General features: G+C 35.6%; 1 protein-coding gene across 12 annotated transcripts in view; it reads left to right on the top strand.

Annotated features, from left to right (window-relative positions):
- The window catches only part of MYO6 (myosin VI), a 143324-nt gene that overhangs the window by 51997 nt on the left and 72961 nt on the right, over window positions 1–18366 (top strand). For all 12 annotated transcript variants that reach the window (XR_008298521.1, XR_008298522.1, XM_027057387.2 and 9 more), the window contains exons 2-4: window positions 5766–5904; window positions 10933–11002; window positions 15214–15287. Coding sequence is in view for 10 of the 12 variants with exons in the window: in XM_027057387.2 (XP_026913188.1) it covers window positions 5788–5904; window positions 10933–11002; window positions 15214–15287 (261 nt within the window). In the remaining 2 variants the exon portion in view is untranslated. The remainder of the gene's footprint in view (window positions 1–5765; window positions 5905–10932; window positions 11003–15213; window positions 15288–18366) is intronic.

The raw sequence follows: 18366 nt of genomic DNA, 5'->3' as shown, positions 1-18366 counted from the left end.
AGCAGACATGCCTTAATAAGTATGAATGTTGATTGCATGGGTTTTTTTTTCTGAATGATTTTCTGGGAGTAAATAGTAAGTAACATGCCCAAAAGAATTTTGTCTTCTGTTGTGGGATGAAAAGTAAGACTTCATTACTGAAGGTATTTGTTATAAGTATTTAGGATTCTAAAAACAATTAAGTGAAACCTTTATTTATGTTTGAGAGAGAGAGGGAGCATGTGTGGGCATGTGTACAAGTGGGGGGGGGGCAGAAAAAAGGCTAGAGAGAATCCCAAGCAGGCTCCCCACTGAGTTGAGGCTCATACTCACAAACCATGAGATCATGACCTGAGCTGAAATCAAAGAGTCAGATCATTAACCAACTGAGCTACTCAGACACCCCAATTAAGTGAAACCTTATTAAAAAAAAGGTTTATTCTAAGAGAATATTAGAATAGTAAGTAGAAGATATTTAATAGGGGAGGGTATGAGTTGTCCACAGTTTCTCCAGGCACAAGTACATCATCAGTACAGAGTTAGAATAAAACAAGTTCAGATAAGAATCTGGGCTAGCTTCATGTGGTCCAAGGTCAGTGGATGTCTTTTATGACAGTGCTCAATGTGGCTGCCTCTTGGGTTATACTGCTCCAGTTTGGGCCAGTATTTTGCCTAAGTACAGGGCTCTAAGTTGGAAATAATTTTCCTTCAGAATTTTATAGGCATTGCTTTGTTGACTTCCTGCTTCAGTGTTGCTGAAGCCATTTTGATTCATGATCCTTTGGACATGACCCATGTTTTTTCCCTTCTTTTTTCTCTGATTTCTCTAGATGTGTGTAGCATCTTCTCTTTATTTCTGGTGGTCTGAAATTGGACATAGTGTCTGTGTGTGTGTGTGTGTGTGTGTGTGTGTGTGTGTGTGTGTGTGTGTTTTCCCAGTTATTGTATTGAGGACTTAATGGACATTTTGGCTAGACTCTAGGAAATCATGCCTTTCAGTTCTGGTGAATTTTCTTTCAACATTTTAGTTTTCTCCCTTCTATTTTTTGAGGGAGGTGGGCAGGATGTCTGTTGTTCCTGGTATTTTGATGCTTAATAATTTTACGTGTTTCATTTTCGTATCTCTTCTTTTTCTTCTCTCCCCCCCCTACTTTTTATCTCTTTTTTTCTTGGCTTTCTGTAAAATTGCCTCAACTTTATATTTTATACCTTCTAGTGAATATTCATTTCTAGTGTTATGCTATTAAAGGAAAATTATGTTGACACTTGTTAAGATGACAAGATTATTCAGGATTATTGCAGTAGGAGTGTATTAGTCTATTTGGTCTGCCATAACAGAATGTTATAGATTGGATGTCTTATATAATAGAAATTTATTTTTTCACAACTCTGGAGGCTGGAAGTCTGAGATCAGGATGCCAACACGGTTGGGTTCTAGTGAGGACTGTCTTTCTGGCTTTCAGATGGCCACCATTTTGCTGTGCACTCACGTGGCCCTTGGTTGGGGAGCAGGATCTGAGATCTCCTTTCCTCTTTTTATAAGACCACCAGTCCTATTGGATCAGGATCTCACCCTTATAATGTCATTAACCTGATTACCTCCTAAAAGCCCTATCTCCAGATATAGTCATATTATGAATTAGTGTTCACATATTAAAAAAATATGAATTGAGGCGGGAATGACAAAATTCAGTCCATAACAGACACAGTCAGTTTATAACAAGGGATGTTAAAATAGGGGAGAGAGATCAGGCTCAACTTGGAGGACAGAAAAGGCAGCTGGGGATTATAGCCAATGAACAGAGTGAGAGGGTCAGTGAATGCAAAGTAAGAGAAAACAACAAGGATAAGGGATTCTTGAAGGCAGTTTAAGGATTTATATCAAAGGTAGGGGATGAAAAACTTAATCAGATATCAAGGGAAGGGAAATTTCTCCAAAGTGGCTTATCAGGATTCTTGCTAAAACTGGCCGATGTAGGCCCAACAAGGATAGTACAGACATGGAAGGCCTAGTTGCATGGCCTCATCAGGAAGCAGGCTCAGAAGAGCCTAACTAAAGTTTGGTCAAGGAGAGGGTTTTTGTTACCAAGTGGCAATTTTTATATGTACACCATTAATTCTTTCTGGCATTTCTCTTTCCAGAGACCTGGTCTTTTCCAGAGAATAACATCTAAGTTTCTCTTGGGGTAGTGATGGGAGAGTGGGGAGGCATTTGCCCAGTGATGTGAAGTATGTGCGTGTTGGTGGTGTTAGGAAATCTCTTTCTTTTTCTTTTTTTTAATTACTTATTTATTATTTATTTTGAGAGAGAGAGAGAAGAGAGAGCAAGCAGGGGAGGGACAGAGAAAGAGAATCCCAAGCAGGCTTTGCTCCGTCAGTGCAGAGCCCGATGTGTGGTTCTAAGTCATGAACTGTGAGATTATTACCTGAGCTGATATCAAGAGTTGGATGCTTAACTGACCGGGCCACCTACACACTCCAGAAAATCTCTTTTTATGTATGTATGTATGTATGTATTTATTTATTTTTAACGTTTATTTATTTTTGAGACAGAGACAGAGCATGAACGGGGGAAGGTCAGAGAGAGAGAGAGGGAGACACAGAATCTGAAACAGGCTCCAGGCTCTGAGCTGTCAGCACAGAGCCTGACGCAGGGCTCGAACTCACGGACTGCGAGATCATGACCTGAGCTGAAGTTGGACGCTTAACCGACTGAGCCACCCAGGCGCCCCCAGAAAATCTCTTTCTTAAACAACTTTCACCTAGTCTTTCTTATGTTAGACCCCCTCTTTTTACCCTTGGTTCTAGAAATATTTTCGCAGTATAGTTCTCTGTCTTTTGAGATTCAGGGGTAAATGTGGGTTGTCTTCCATCTTTCCCTATTCCTGACTTGAGATTCAGTCCTTTCAGGTTTCCTGAGTCAGTTGCCTCTCAGCCATTTGATTTTCAACTTCCCAAATATTGTTGCTGTTGTCCCCTCTTTGTTTTTTCCCATCCTTATGGATTGATTTTTTTTTTTTTTTTTTTTTTTAAGAATCACTTTACTGTAGATTTAGGTATTAGATGAAGGGGCAACATTACATGTGTGCCTTTAAATCTGTTATCTTAATTGGGAAGTTGTGGCAAATTGTTCAAATAGGAAAGCAATTTCAATTGTCCAAAGGAATTTGCCATTCTTTTTTGAACTTTGGGAATTTTGCTTTGCTGTGATTTTTCCCCCAGATATTTAATTATTCCTAAATGATATTTCATGACTATTCTGTAATGTCCTTCTGTATTTAAAAGTGTCACAAGACCATTTTTGCAAAATTTACTGGTAGCTTCAAACAATGGATATTGGGGAAAATAAGGGGAGAAGTGTGACTAGTATCTGTTGGGTATCATGAGAATGGTGATCTCAATTTTATGTCACTTAATCCTCATAGCAATTCTGTAAGGTAAGTGATATCACTTATGGGTAAAGATAAAGATAATGATCAGAGAGATTAAGTAACTTGTTTAAGAGCTAGTCAGACAGTGGTGGAGCTTAATTTCAAGCTTAGGTTTTTAAGACCTTTCAACTCTTCCTAGTTCATCATATCCTCTTACTCTTCCCAAATTGTGTGAACAATTCATTCATTCACTCAGTGAATATTAAGTTGCCTGCTCTGTGTTGGGCTTTGGGAACACAGAGAGGTCTAGTTCATGCCCTGATAGAGCAGGAATGACATGGTCAGATTTACCTTTCAGTTGGATTTCTGGTGATCTGTGCACATTGGCAAGAGTAGCAGTGGGAAGCTAAGTTAATTACAGAAGTCCTAGTAAAAGGCCATGTTGGTTTTGACTAGGATGGCAGAGGTGAAACAGAGAAGTGGGTAAAAATAAGATACCTGTTGGAGGTAGATTTGATAGGTTTAGAGGAGTGATATGGATTTGCAAGGAGCTAGAAGAATTGAGGATGACCCCATGTTTGATTTGAACTGAGTGTTGTTGGTGCTTTAACTGATAAGGAAGAACAGGCTGGGGTGGTGGGACAGAGTAATAATATAATAATCATGTTACATCTTTTAGGTATATTTGTGAGGAGAAGATGTCCACTAGACGCATAAAATCTGGGGACTCAGTTCACTGGTGTTCTGGGCTAGAGCAATAAATTTGGGCATCACTCACCTAAAGATGGTACTTAAAGCCATGGGACTACATATGAATATTTAGGTAAAGTGTGTAGATGTAAGGTGTGGTAATGTAAGTCTGCTCAATGTTACTGATTGACTTCTGTGGAGAATCTTCATTTAATTTCTTAACTTGGAATACCCATAATCCTAATAGCCTTTGCTGCATGGGGAAAAGCACATCTCACTATTGAAGACCTTAACCAACAAGTACATTGCAAACATGCCAGTTGTTACTAGCTTTTTGATTGAACTACATACTATACATCCTTGACTTTCTTAAGAAAATAGACTTGACAACATCCACAGGGGAAATCCCAGATTTGAGAATGCCACAAAAGAGGAGAGTTTATGGCACATGTGTCAATTTTTCTTTAAGTATAGATGAGTAATGAAAAATAAGTTCCCACTGAGATGATGAAACCAGAACATCTAGGATCACTCACTAGCCAATTTGTGATTACCCATTAGTCTCCTAGAATCTAAGCTCATTAAAATTAAATGTCTTACATGTCATGAACCCTTTGGCATATTCTCAAAAGACAGAATTGCAAAGATATGAGATTGCTCATATTAGATATGAGATTACTAAGCATAGAAGCTTTAGAAGAACACTTGAAAAATTACATTAGAATTCACAATAGGCAAAAACTGGAAACGATCCCAATGTCCATCCGTAGGACAACAGGTAAACAATTGTGGTATAATCAGTCAGTGGGCTAGTATATACAACAACATGGTTGACTGTCAAGAACATTTTGTTGAATCAAATAAGCCATATGCAAAAGCGGTAAGATTTCATTTATGTGAAGTTCAAGAAAAGATAAAAAGTAATCTGTGATGAGAGAAACCAGAACAGTAGATGCCTATGGGGGTTAGGGTTTGACCAGAGGAGGTATAAGGGAACTTTCAGTTCTATATGGAAATGTTCTATATATTGATGGCAGTGTTTGTTAGATGGGTATATCTAGTTGTCAAAGCTCACCAACGTGTATACATGGGGTTTGTACATTTCACTGTATATAAGTTTTACCTCAGTAAAAAAAGAAAAACAAAAACAGTATGCTGAGTGGTACTGTGAAGATACCATAGGGGGCAACATGGGTGAGGCATCCTTGTAGTTTCAGATTGTCAGGGAAATTTTCCCAGAGGAGATAATCTTTCACATGTCTCATTTTTATCCCTTTAGGTCTACAATGACTTTTGTTAAACTCTTAGCTAACTCCACACAATAACATCTATTCCTAGGACAACTGTTTATTGTGCTATCCAGAATACTTCAGCGAGTAAAAGGAAGTGTTGTTATAAATTACACTGGGGCAATAAGTGAACATTATGGCTGTTTCGGTTTCTGTACTGCTCAAAGTGCAGTACTCCACTGCAATCACAATTGAAGGAAGGCAGTAGCAGAGCAGGTGTTACTTGAGGGTTGAGTAGCCTCTGCTTGGTCCTTATCTAAAGGTGGATAAAAAGGGTCAGGGTGCAGCCACAAGATGAAAGGGGGTGGGGTTTACCTGTGATAGGGTCAGACATGTGTTTCTATGAATTGCCAATTCACATGTTAGCTTTCTAAAAAAGTATTTATTTTTTATTTCCAAAGTTATTCATGTTGTTTTATTTGTTCCTTTCAAACAGAAAATAGATACTCCCTTCAAAAATGGAGGATGGAAAGCCCGTTTGGGCGCCACACCCTACAGATGGATTTCAAATGGGCAATATTGCAGATATTGGCCCTGACAGCTTAACCATTGAACCCTTGAACCAAAAAGGCAAGGTGAGTTTCTCAGAAAGATTTCAAAATTTGATTTTTTTTTTCTATAGGTGTGTCCCTTCTTAATGAAATAGATATTCCTAGCTCAGTATAAGGGAAAACAATTTTCTGGTAAGTGAATCTTAGTTTTCTAGTGAGTTATTTATTGTTTTATATCGTAGGGGAAAAATGGGATCCTATCATAAAATCAGACAAATCTAGTGAGCCTTTCATATCATTTTTAAGAAATAGTTATATGATAAAATATGAACAGTAACATTTTTATTCCTTATATTGCTCAAGTTATTAATATGTCTGTGATGTAGTCAATATATTACAAAAGTATGAAAAGTGAATGGGATTATTTTACCAAATTTTGTTTTTTGCATTAGCTTCTAGATGATTTTCTTAAGCTTTTTATTTACTTAAATTTATTAGCATGAGATTAGATACTTAATAGAGCATATTCTATTAAGTACAGATACTTAAGTCTTAAACATACCTATCTATTATTATTGTGTTATAATGATAGCTTTTTGTTATAATGATAGTTTTTAAAACATAAAAGCATACTTTAATTTTGTACACATGGCATCTGTTTATTTTCTTTTTTGTTTTTTTTTTTTCAATGTTTATTTATTTTTGAGAGATAGAGTCAGAGCATGAGTAGGGAAGGGGCAGAAAGAGAGGGAGACACAGAATCCAAAGCAGGTTCCAGGCTCTGAGCTGTCAGCACAGAGCCTGACATGGGCCTTGAACCCATGAGAACCTTGAGACCATGACCTGAGCCAAAGTCAGATGCTTAATTGACTGAGCCACCCAGGCGCCCCTATTTCTTTTTATGCCTAGACATAGACTAGACAGTATTACAAAATGGGAGTTTGGGGAAAAAGTGATCTGGAGTCTCTTTGATCTTCATGGGGACTGTAAGGTCTGCCTTTGTGGGAGAACTTAACAATTTTCAGTTTAATAAATACTGTTAAACACCTCTTACTAAATTAAATTTGTTGATGTCATTTCTGTTTACTTTAGACTTTGAGAATGTTCGTGAATAATTTATATTCTACTGATACATGGTTAACTAATGCCATATGACTGCCATCCTTCTGGGAACCTTAGAAAAACAAGGTGGATCTCTCATGAGGTCTTTTCACAGAGAAAACTATTCTGTTACTGTAAACAACCCAGGAACCTAAATGCATAATATATAATGTGCCATGTTAGAGGAGGCCAATTAAAGATGCTCTCAGGCAAGAAAACACAAAGTGTTTCTAGTTTTTCTTCTTATTAACCAAGGACCTCTTTGTACTTACAGTGCCATACATGTTCAGAGAATGAAAGGGTTAAGAAATAAGTTCAATTATTTTCATGTATTTGAAATTGTAGGGGAAGGAAAATTTTCCTCTACCCTTTCAGGCCCCTGGCTGGACCTAAGAATCAACTGACATAAGACAGAGTCACTGTTAAAAAGCATACCATTTTTATTAAATTTTTACATGTACTTGGGAACCTTCACAAGAGAATGAAGATCCAAAGAAGTGACCAGAGGAGAAAGGTTTTATACCTTTTTGACAAAGAAACAAAAAAATTTGTGAAGAATTGATAAGACAAATGGGGTTTGGGCTAAGGGTAGTACATTGTGGTGAAGTAATTAGGAAGATAAGAGTTAGTATGACTAAGTTATAGATTTCTCTTGGCCTTGATTCCCTTTCTCTTCTTTCTTCCTGGTACAGGGAGGTCACTTTTCACATAGGAATTTTATGTCCTGATTTCAGGGATAAAAAGGAGGGTGACAGTGGCATTCTTTCACCTGCTGTTTCTCAAGAGCCGTTTAATTCAAAATGATCAGTATGTCAAAGTAGTATATTTAGGGAGGGATAGAAATTTAGTGAGCCTTTCATTATCCTTCAAAGTCTTTTTTCATTTTTGTTTAATGTATTTCATAAGCACAGTAAATGAAAAGGCTGCAATGAAATGAAAAGTATTATTTTCTAGGTATATTCTGCTATATATATTTTGTTATATCCACAAAATAATTCAATTCAGTCATAGAGGAAACTTGATTTATGAATATATGCTTTTTCATATTTTAAATATCTTATGTGCTTTCAACTGTGCCTTATTAGTATTAATGAGGTACATATAGAGAACCAATAAAAACACTTAAGATTTAAAATGTGGAGTTATGAAAACTTATGGATCTGTAGGTTATTCTATAAATGAAGAAGCTTCTTTCCGTAAAAATGTTTTGGAGGTTAACAAATTCACAGGGATTGCTTCTAACTTTGATTTTTTTCCCTACTCTCTGAGCAGGGTCTTAATAAGTTATAAAATGACATAATAATCATACAGTTAAAAAGATCCATAAGAGAAGCAATCTTTTACTTAGGTAATTCCTGGTAGAGAGATCATCATCTTTTGAATATTAAGGAATTAAGTGCATAAAGTGATGGACAAGTCCAGTAGATCTGTTTGCTGATATAGTAGAAAGAATGGAAGAGGGTGTGATTGGCTCTAGTGGGAAACATGTCTTTGATGATAGTAATGGCTTTTAAAATTTTCTGATTGTGACCAATAGTAAGAAATAGATTTTACATTGCATTTGATATGTGTGTTGTATGTGTGTGTATTTATAAGAAAGAGATTATACATGTCAGGGAGTAGTATTGTGCATGTGAATGCATATTCATGAATGAAACATTATTACTGATGCATTCTGATGTTTTCTAATATCTTTTATTCTGTTAAAAATGCTGTCTTGAACCTCTAAATCGATTTCATGTTCCCTATTTGCAGCAGACCGGACTTCAAGCTAAAGCCCTCAATATATGGCTTATTAAGGGTCTCCATTTTCTTTCTGTCTCTACTTTGCTAGTCTTATCTTTTATCAACCAACCATTTCCTCCTCATACTCCTGCCATCTGCTTATTTCTAGTGTGTCTATTCCTCCTTTTCTTCCATTCTTCCTCTCCAGTGTTTATCAAGCCCTCACCATGAACCAGATGGTTTTGGGTGCTTAGTGTCCTTGCTCACAGTACTCATTTTACTTGGAATGCCACTTTCCATAGTTTTTTACTTAGCAAATACTATTTATTTCTCAAGATTCTGATTGAGGTCACCTCCTTTATGAATTTTTTCCACAGATGCCCCATCTCTTCCTCCTCCTCGTATGCATTAGAATTTACTGTTGATTACTTCTTAGGAGGAGTGGTAAAAATTCTTAGCTGCCTGTAATGTTTTATCAGAAATTTTGTTTACATTTCTCTGTCCCTCCCTACTAGACTATAATCTTCTCAAATGCAGAAACGTATTTGTCCATTTGGTCATTGGAGCTTGATGTGCTGTGTTTGATGTGTGGTACATGTTTACTGCTAGTGATTAGTGTGTGCTTTGTTATGTGATCTTCCCTTGATAGGAGAAAAAGCATCCTCCCTGTAAAAGAAAACAATTGCTTTAATGAAACAAATTTTCTTTCTTATTGAGAAAGAAGGCAGTAAAGGAGAGAAGATGAGGGCTGGTGGTAACTGGGGGATGAAGGAGGGAGGGAAACTATATTTTAGGACTCATTACTGGCCTTTTACTCCTGCTCTTAACCTTTCCATTCTAGGATTTTGTTGTCTTCCGCTTCTCCATTTTCTGACTTTCTGGAACCTCTTCTGTTTCACGTGGCTCCTAACAAGATAGAACCCAAACCTGGGTCTGAGGAGTCCTTACCCCATTTTCCACATCTGTGAAAGAATGCTAATGTCTGTGACTTTAGCAGTTATTTTTTAATACGTTTTCCTATAGAATCATTGTTATAAATTGTGGATTGCTTTATATTACCATTAATATACTTAATACATTATGGATCAGTTCTGATTTTGTGGTCTATCCTCTAAACCTTTGCACATTTATAACATTAAGAACATGTGTACTGGGTTCCAAATAATTAACTTCCAGAGTTTTTAGGACATAAAAGTTTTCTAATTTAGGTGTGACTTTCAGTTGAGGTATTACCAGCAGCCTGGATTTTACTCTTTATAGCAGTAGCTTTGTGTTACACTCTTGCATATATGTACATATGTAGACCTACAAATATTATTTTAAAATAATTGAACATTTTTCCTTAGAGTTTTATTTGATATGGATGGAAACTTCAACCACAAGAGTAATTGTAATTGTTTGAGAAGTACAAATTTATAAATAACTGCTAGAATGATATGAATAAAATTTAATTCTCTTTAGGTGTAATTCTCTCTTGCAAGATACTATCTTAATTCTAGAGTTTCTGCCATAGCATTTAAGTGATATAATAAATACAGACTCATTCATAGATATCTGTAATTTTATGGACCACATAGTTTTGGATACTGTTTATATTTCTGACACATTTCTGTACAGGAATTTGGATCTAATATGTTTTACTCAAACAATAGCATTAATTAAATAATAGTCTGTGCTGTTGGTATATCTGACTGACCGAATGTTACTTTTTTTTTTTTTACAATAAAATCACTGTATATACAAATATTAAAAATTTTATTTTTTAAAAAGTTGCTAAAGTACATACCATGTAAATTTAATATTTAGTTACTTCTGAGGGGCACGTGGGTAGGTCAGTTGGTTTAAGTGTCTGACTCTTGATTTTGGCTCAGGTTGTAATCTCATGGCTCATGAGTTTGAGCCCCTCATCATGCTTGGGATTCTCTCTCTCCCCTTCTTTCTGCCCCTACCCTTCCTGCTCGTTCTCTCCAAAGAAATAAAACTTAAAAAATTTTTTTTTAAAAATATTAATATATTTCTTATTTTGTCTCATTCTGGGTGTTAGAGGACAGGATGTTTTTTATTGATTTCTATTATTGATTTTATATTCATGATAAAAGTGTATAATATTTGAGTAAAGTTATCCTCTTTTTGGGTTAGTGATTTATTTAATAGGAGGATCTTGTATTATATTTTAGTGAAGAGCATATTGTTGCTATTATTACAATGTATGCAACCAATTAAGTTCATTTATTTTTCTTACTGTTTATAAGCTGCTAGTTTAATGAGCTCTTGTTTTTTTGTTAGACATTTTTGGCTCTCATAAACCAAGTGTTCCCTGCAGAAGAAGACAGCAAAAAAGATGTGGAAGATAATTGTAAGTATCAAGTTAAAAAATAGTTCTTAGCACAGAAAAGGAAGCTATCCTTCCAAAAAATAAACCAGTGGTTATATTACTAGGTATACTATACTGGTTCAGAAGAAATGTAGCCTTTTGACATGAAGGTTCATGTGAATGGAGGAGCTCAAAAGTCCTGAATTCATTATTGTTTCACATTTGCACTTTGGTGAAAGAGTCTCTTGAGTGCCCTTTTAGTGTTATCTCAGTTGTGTAAATGTGGGGAATGGTAATAATTTACTATGAAGCCTGAACTAAAGATCTCTTGTTAACAGTTTGGAAAGAGTTATTTTGAGCCTCCTCTAGAATCAGATGATTTTTATGGTAGTATATGTGGTTCAGTAATTTGGAAGTTGAGTCAAGAGGACCCATTTAATGTCACTGTTTAAAGGAAACAGACATTAAAAAAATGTATAATAAGAGGAGCCTGGGTGGCATAGTTGGTTGAGCCTCTGACTCTTGATCTCTGCTCAGGTCATGATCTTGCGGTTTGTCAGTTCGAGCCCTGCATCGGACTCTGCACTGATGGCGTGAAGCCTGCTTGGGATTCTGTCTCTCCATCTCTCTGCCCCTCCCCAGCTTGTGCTCTCTCTCTCTCTCAAAATAAATTAACTTAAAAAATTCTTTAAATGTATAAGTACTAATTGAAAAATTGATTTTAGGACATTATATTTTACCTTAGCATGTTTGGTGGAAAAACTATACAGTGAACCAGGCCATGTTTATTCTTTTGTTTTCAAGGTTAAGCAGTTTCATTTTTTTATTTGGCAGTAAATATTTAAGAATCATATCCAGTTGTCTTGGTATCATTAATGGTATCTGACATTAAAAACTGTCTACTTAACGAGGTACCTGAGTGGCTTAGTCAGTTAAGTGTCCAACTTCGGTTCAGGTCATGATCTCACGGTTTGTGAGTTGAGCCCCGCATCGAGTTCTGTGCTGACTTTGGAGCCTAGAACTTGCTTCAGATCCTGTATCTCCCTCTCTCTCTGCCCCTCCCCTGCTGGCACCCTGTCTCTCTCTCAAAAATAAATAAACATTAAAAACAAAACAAAACAATTCTCCATTTAAAACAGGTAAGAGGTGCCTGATTGGCTCTGTTGGTAGAGCATGCAATTCTTGATTTTAGGGTTTTGGGTTCAAACCCCACATTGGGTGTATTTTAAAAATAAAATCTTAAAAACAAAAAAAGGTAAGAGAAAGGAATGTATTTTGTCCTTGTTGATTTTTCTTTAGAGTTCACATTTGAGTAAGCCTCTAATGTCCCAAATATGGATGGGACAGCATGGAATAGTGGAGTAATAGGAGACACAAGGGACTCGGGGAGAGCCTGAGTTCACATTCTGACTATGCTGTTAGAAAGATGTGTGCCTGTGAGCAATTTATCTCTCCTCTTAGAGCATCTCATCTGTAAAATGGGAGTAATAATGTGTATGTGGCATGTTTAGAGATGATATATTTAAAATCCGTGGTGTAGTGCCTGACCTTCATCAGTCTCTCAAATGGTAGCTGTTATTATTTGGTGTAAGAGATTGAGGAAAAAAAAATTTGGATTTCTGTTTTCCCAATTTCTCAAAATTGATGGAGAATTTGTCTTAACAGCAATCACAACAACAACAACAACAACAAAAACTGAAAAGAAAGTGCAAAAGAAAGAATGAGATTCTACTATATATAAAATAAGAGAGAATTCTGTTCTGTTAAAACTTCCTGGGACATTCAGAACTATGAATTAATCCTGTTCACATATTATAATAATGTTTTTTTTGTTTATATATCCACATGTAGCTAAACATAATAAATGGTTTTGAATTGTTTCTAATGCATTAATAATAATTTTTTTTTAACATTTATTTATTGTTGAGAGACAGAGACAGAGCATGAGCAGGGGAGGGGCAGAGAGAGAGGGAGACACAGAATCTGAAGCAGGCTCCAGGCTTTGAGCTGTCAGCACACAGCCTGATGCGGGGCTCGAACCCATGAACTGTGAGATCATGACCTGAGCTGACATTGGATGCTTAACCGACTGAGCCACCCAGGCGCCCCTGATCCATTAATATTTTAGAACTTGGTTGTATGATATTCTCTCTGCTTCCTTTAAGTAAGAATTCTTACTCCCACAATACACTGCCCTGGGAACGCTAATCATTTAAACCTGTAGTGACATGTGAATGACTGCTTGCTCTCATTTCCTTTACCTTCTTCCACCAACACATCCCCAGATATTTCAGGAATATCTGTTAATGAAACTCAATTAAAATATCTGCCAATGGACACAAGGATCTTCTTCTTAAATTGTAATGCATGGGCTATTCCGTTTTCATTAAGACGTGGAAAGGTAAATGGTATTTCACAATGGTTGTTCAGAAGAAGGTGAGAGATGGGGGAGTGGTTGAACATCGATAAGAAAAGATGACATGTAAGTCAGGCTCCTGGGACGAAGGTGGGAGAAGTGCAGGGATATAGAAAGGTTGGTGACCAGAACCTAAATTGGATACACCTCTGCTGCCTAACTCCTCTAAATCTTTCTCAGTTCAAGGGAAAGATGCCATTCATCTGTTAGGAGGCTTCACCCACCAACTTACTTCTTGTTTTATTCTGCCTTAAGTGGCATTAGGAAACAGTGAGACACATGTCCTGTGAAAGTGAACTGGCTACATTATATGACTATAGAAGCATGGGCAGTCTTTATTGAGATAGATATAGCAAGAGACTCTTGTTTGACAGAATTGATTAGGTACTGAATTTTATGTTAGGCATATATACAGTGTAGGTATAAGTACGACTTCCATGAAGGATTAAGTAAACAAGCAAATTAATCAGACATAGTTCTGCCCTCAAGGATCTATCTGGTTTAGTAGCCAAAATCAGATATATACAAAATGATAATCATCATACAGGCAGTCTGGGCTAAGTACCATAAAGAAAGTACAAAGAAGAAAGTAGTAGTTCTAGTGGTGGTGGTGGTGGTGGTGGTAGCAGCGAGAATGGGGAATTTTCCTTTGAGAGATAATTTTTGAACCGACCTTAGAGGATAGGTAGATTTTTGACACCTAGAGATATAGAGGTGGAGTCCAATGCATGAATATGTTTGGGTTTGATAAGTAGTTTAGTCTGCCTGCAAGTTAGACCATAGTAAAGGGAGTTGTGGAAAATTATATGAAAAGATCAGTTGAATGCAAGTTTAATAAAGGACTTGAATATCAGACTTGAAAATGGACTTTGGTAGTTGATGGAATCTCACTGATATAATTTGAGGAGGAGAGAGCTTTTTAATTAGTTTTCTAGCATAGTTAGATTCATGTGCTGAGCAGTCTGGATGGATTGGAGAAAAGAGAAAATGCTAATAATAGAAACAAAGTGGTTGGGAAAAAGTGGTTTTGTCTACTCCAGCATGTGGTAGAAATGGAGAAATGAAACTCAAGTGATTGGAGGGCTGGGAGAGTAGATTAGGCTGGGAGAATAGAGTAAATCAGAGTACATTATATTATTTTAATGTTACATATCATATAAGGCACATTAACAATATTGTATATATATGTGTGTATATATATATATGTATGTATATGTGTGTGTGTGTGTGTGTATGTATATAATGTAATACTATACTCTGACATATGAGTAGAGCAGATCTCAGAAAAATAAGATTTCTACCTTGATTGTGTTGTTGAGTAGTTGCATGTCCTGGGTTAACACATACCATTTTTGCAGGACTCTTATTTCATATCAGTTGTGAAGTACTGACTGATCTGATGGCCCCACTCATTCTAAAATTTTATCTTTTGTAGTTTTTCTGTAAAATTCTGAGCATCAGATTTAATTAGTGGATTCACTTTGTTGTATTGAAAGTGTATTAAAATCAGTGCTATCTGAAGTAGTACTTTCTTTCCACTTGAATTGTACTGAACTTTTTAACCAGTGTTCATTAATGTGTACTCACCTGGTATTTGCTAGATGTACTTACCTGGTTGGAACTATGTTGTTTAATGATATCACTGTAACACATGTGTAGATTGGAGGTATTTTAAATTGGCCTCTGGGGTTTACATGTACCAGTGTTTTAAAAAGATGGAATTAAATCTAACCTAGTAGGTGGATTTTTAGCTTGGATCAAAGTGATTCAGATTTAGATAGTATTAATTTGATTTTACTTTTGAAATATTTAAAGATTTACAAATTTTATGTTTCAGGTTCACTAATGTATTTAAATGAAGCCACTCTTCTTCATAATATCAAAGTTCGATACAGTAAAGACAGAATTTATGTAAGTATTTTACCTAGGATTTAGGTTTTTGTGGGGATAATTGTTTTACATGCTACTGTTTGATTTTGTTAAGCTTGAAATTTTCTAACAGATCAAATCTTGTTCTGAGCCTATTGAATAGAGTATGACCTCCATGTGGATAAGGATTTTTTTCTAAAAGTTTACTGCTCTAATTCCATGGCTAGGAACATGCATCATACATCATAGGCACTTAATAAATATTTGTGGAATGAAACAATGAATTCAGAGCATAATCTTTCAGACTTTAAAATGTCCAATTTAGTTTAAAAAAATTAATTATTTTGGGTTTTGATTTCTTATTTTTGGTATATGTCTATAGATACGTTAATTCACTATTCACAGTATTCTGCAAAAATTTAAGATTACTATAAAGAATATATGTTGAAATGAAAATTTTGATGATAAAGAAATGTACATTAAAGTAGAAGGCAGTGCCTGAGGAAATCTTAAGAACATCAAAACACTGATCGTAGAAATAGTTGCAGTATTTCATTAAACCCGAGATGACTTACCTTAAAAAACCAGAATATTAAAAAATGAAAGACAGTGCTTTTAATATAAGTTAGGGTTTATACCACATTTTTCAGATGGATACTTAACTGGTATGTTTTAATTATAATTATTCATTGGGTATGTATGAGGTTTTTATTTTAATATGACCTACTTGTAAATTCCTTTGTTGGCTGGAGATAAATTACCACACTGTAGTTCTCCTGTTCTAAAGATGGGACTCCATTATTTTTGGAAGAAGAAAACACATGGCTTCTTTGACTCTTCCCAGATCAAATAGCAGTCTTAATCTTTTATATCACTATCAATTCTCCTAATTATACTCACTTAATTCTGACTAAATTACCTTTGTCTTTGCCATCTGTCCAAGTAGTGACAGCTGGGAAATAGAACTAGTCTGTTTAGAAGAGTTTACTTGCTGTCTTTCAATTGTATATGGTATTAGTCCTCACTTTCTTGTTTGATTTTTTTTTTTCAAATTCAACTACTCAGGGAATATATTTGGGTTGATATATGTTTTTTTTTTTAATTTTTTTATTTTTTGGTTATTCTTGATTAGATATATATTTAGAAGCAAAACTCACTCAGTCGGCAGACTCATACTGAGTATCTGATGTGTGCTAAATGCTGTTTTAGTTACCAAAATAATGCCCATTTTTAAAATTTGTTAAAACAAATTTAAAAAAAATTTTTTTTTTAACGTTTATTTATTTTCGAGACAGAGAGAGACAGAGCATGAATGGGGGAGGGGCAGAGAGAGAGGGAGACACAGAATCGGAAGTAGGCTCCAGGCTCTGAGCCATCAGCCCAGAGCCCGACGCGGGGCTCGAACTCACAGACCGCGAGATCGTGACCTGAGCTGAAGTCAGACGCTTTACCAACTGAGCCACCCAGGCGCCCCAAAACAAATTTGTTTTAACAGATTTGTTAATCTTTGAAGTAGAACTGGTCACTATTTTGCCTGTACATGTCTTATATTAATAACTTGGTGGTAGAGCAATCATATTTATTTGAGCAAATTTTAATTGTATATTTTTTCTAGAAGTTTGGAAAATTTTTATTACTTTTTTAAAATTTTAAAATATTTTATTTATTTTTGAGAGAGAGAGCAAGTAGGGGAAGGGCAGAGAGAGAGAGAGGGAGACAGAGGATCCGAAGCGGGCTCTGTGCTGACAGCAGAGACACGAGCTCACAAACCGTGAGTTCATGACCTGAGCTGAAGTTGGACATTCAACCAACTGAGCCACCCAGGCACTCTGGAAAATTTTTATTACTTTTATAAGAATGATTATCCTTTTTAAGAATTGAGATACTTTATTTTTATTTGGGATGTTTATACAAAAGCTTAACACATAGGATTTTCATTGGTCTTTTAATGTTTCTTTGTTGGTGTGTATTGCACATGCTGACCTGTCCATTAATAACTGAAGGTTAACATGCATATTAATTATACTTTCAAGAAAGTTAGTTTTCTTTTTTTCACATTTAGTTGACCTATAAGTCTTTTCTAAATTGCATGATTGATAGAAAAAAATGATCTGTTTGTGAAACTTAAGTTTTGGTTTCTCATGTATAATGTTTGTATCACTCTGGAGTATTTTAGGGTTATTCCTAGCTTTTTAGATCTTTCTTAACCGAAGATACGTATGCAGTTAGGCAATTGACCTCTATTAGTGGCTGTTTGGCATCATCAGCTTCTGTTTGGAAAACCAGTGTTTTCAAAGTTAACTGAAGCCATGATTAGTATGTTTTTTTAGCCAATTATGTCTTTTGGTTATAAAACCATCAAAATAACCATCTAGTTATTATTACTATAACATATGAGAGGAGGAAACAGTTTGAAATAAGAGTTTACATTTGATATTTTTCTATTTCTCATCAACCAGAATTATCACTGTTCTTCCTTAGAGTTGAGTAGAACTCACATTTAACATTTTTATTGGTTACTAATATCTCTGTAACTTTCCTTTGTCTCCCACAGAAATATTTTAAAAATTTAAAAATTAAAATTTTTTTTATTCCACTGCAGTAAACATCTTTGAGAGCATTCACTGAATTTTAGATTAGTAATCTGAGAGTTCAGGGTTTCTACATCATTTCCCTTCTACAACTAGAAGCAGGAAAGAGAAAAGTATGGTAGAAAAGAGAAAAAATATGGTCCTTCCTGCCCTAGTTTGGCCAGTAAACCACTGCTAATTGCTAAACCACAACTCTTTTTCTACCCACTAGGAATTTTATAAATCCTATTGGTGCTTTTTTCTGGTCTTTTAGAACCACAGTTAAATTCCAAATTTAAAAGCAAACTTAAGTTGCTCATTAAACGTTTAGCCTGTCAGTGTTCTAGGCAATGGTTAGCATATGTTGTTTTGCAAAAATCTGGGACCAAGTGGTCACCACAGCACTAAATCAGTCTTTGGCGTTCAGTGATGGGGATAGGCCTAGAGGATCCTGTGAGTTATATTAAGCTCTTCGGTAGCACAGTAAATAAAGTAGTCCAGGTGAGGAATATAAATGACCAAAACTCGAGCTGTAGAAATAGAACTAGGAG

This window comes from Acinonyx jubatus, chromosome B2 (assembly GCF_027475565.1).
Source record: "Acinonyx jubatus isolate Ajub_Pintada_27869175 chromosome B2, VMU_Ajub_asm_v1.0, whole genome shotgun sequence".
NCBI lineage: Eukaryota > Metazoa > Chordata > Mammalia > Carnivora > Felidae > Acinonyx > Acinonyx jubatus.
The sequence above is the reverse complement of the archived record's forward strand: the minus strand, read 5'-3'. Positions and strand labels throughout refer to the sequence as shown.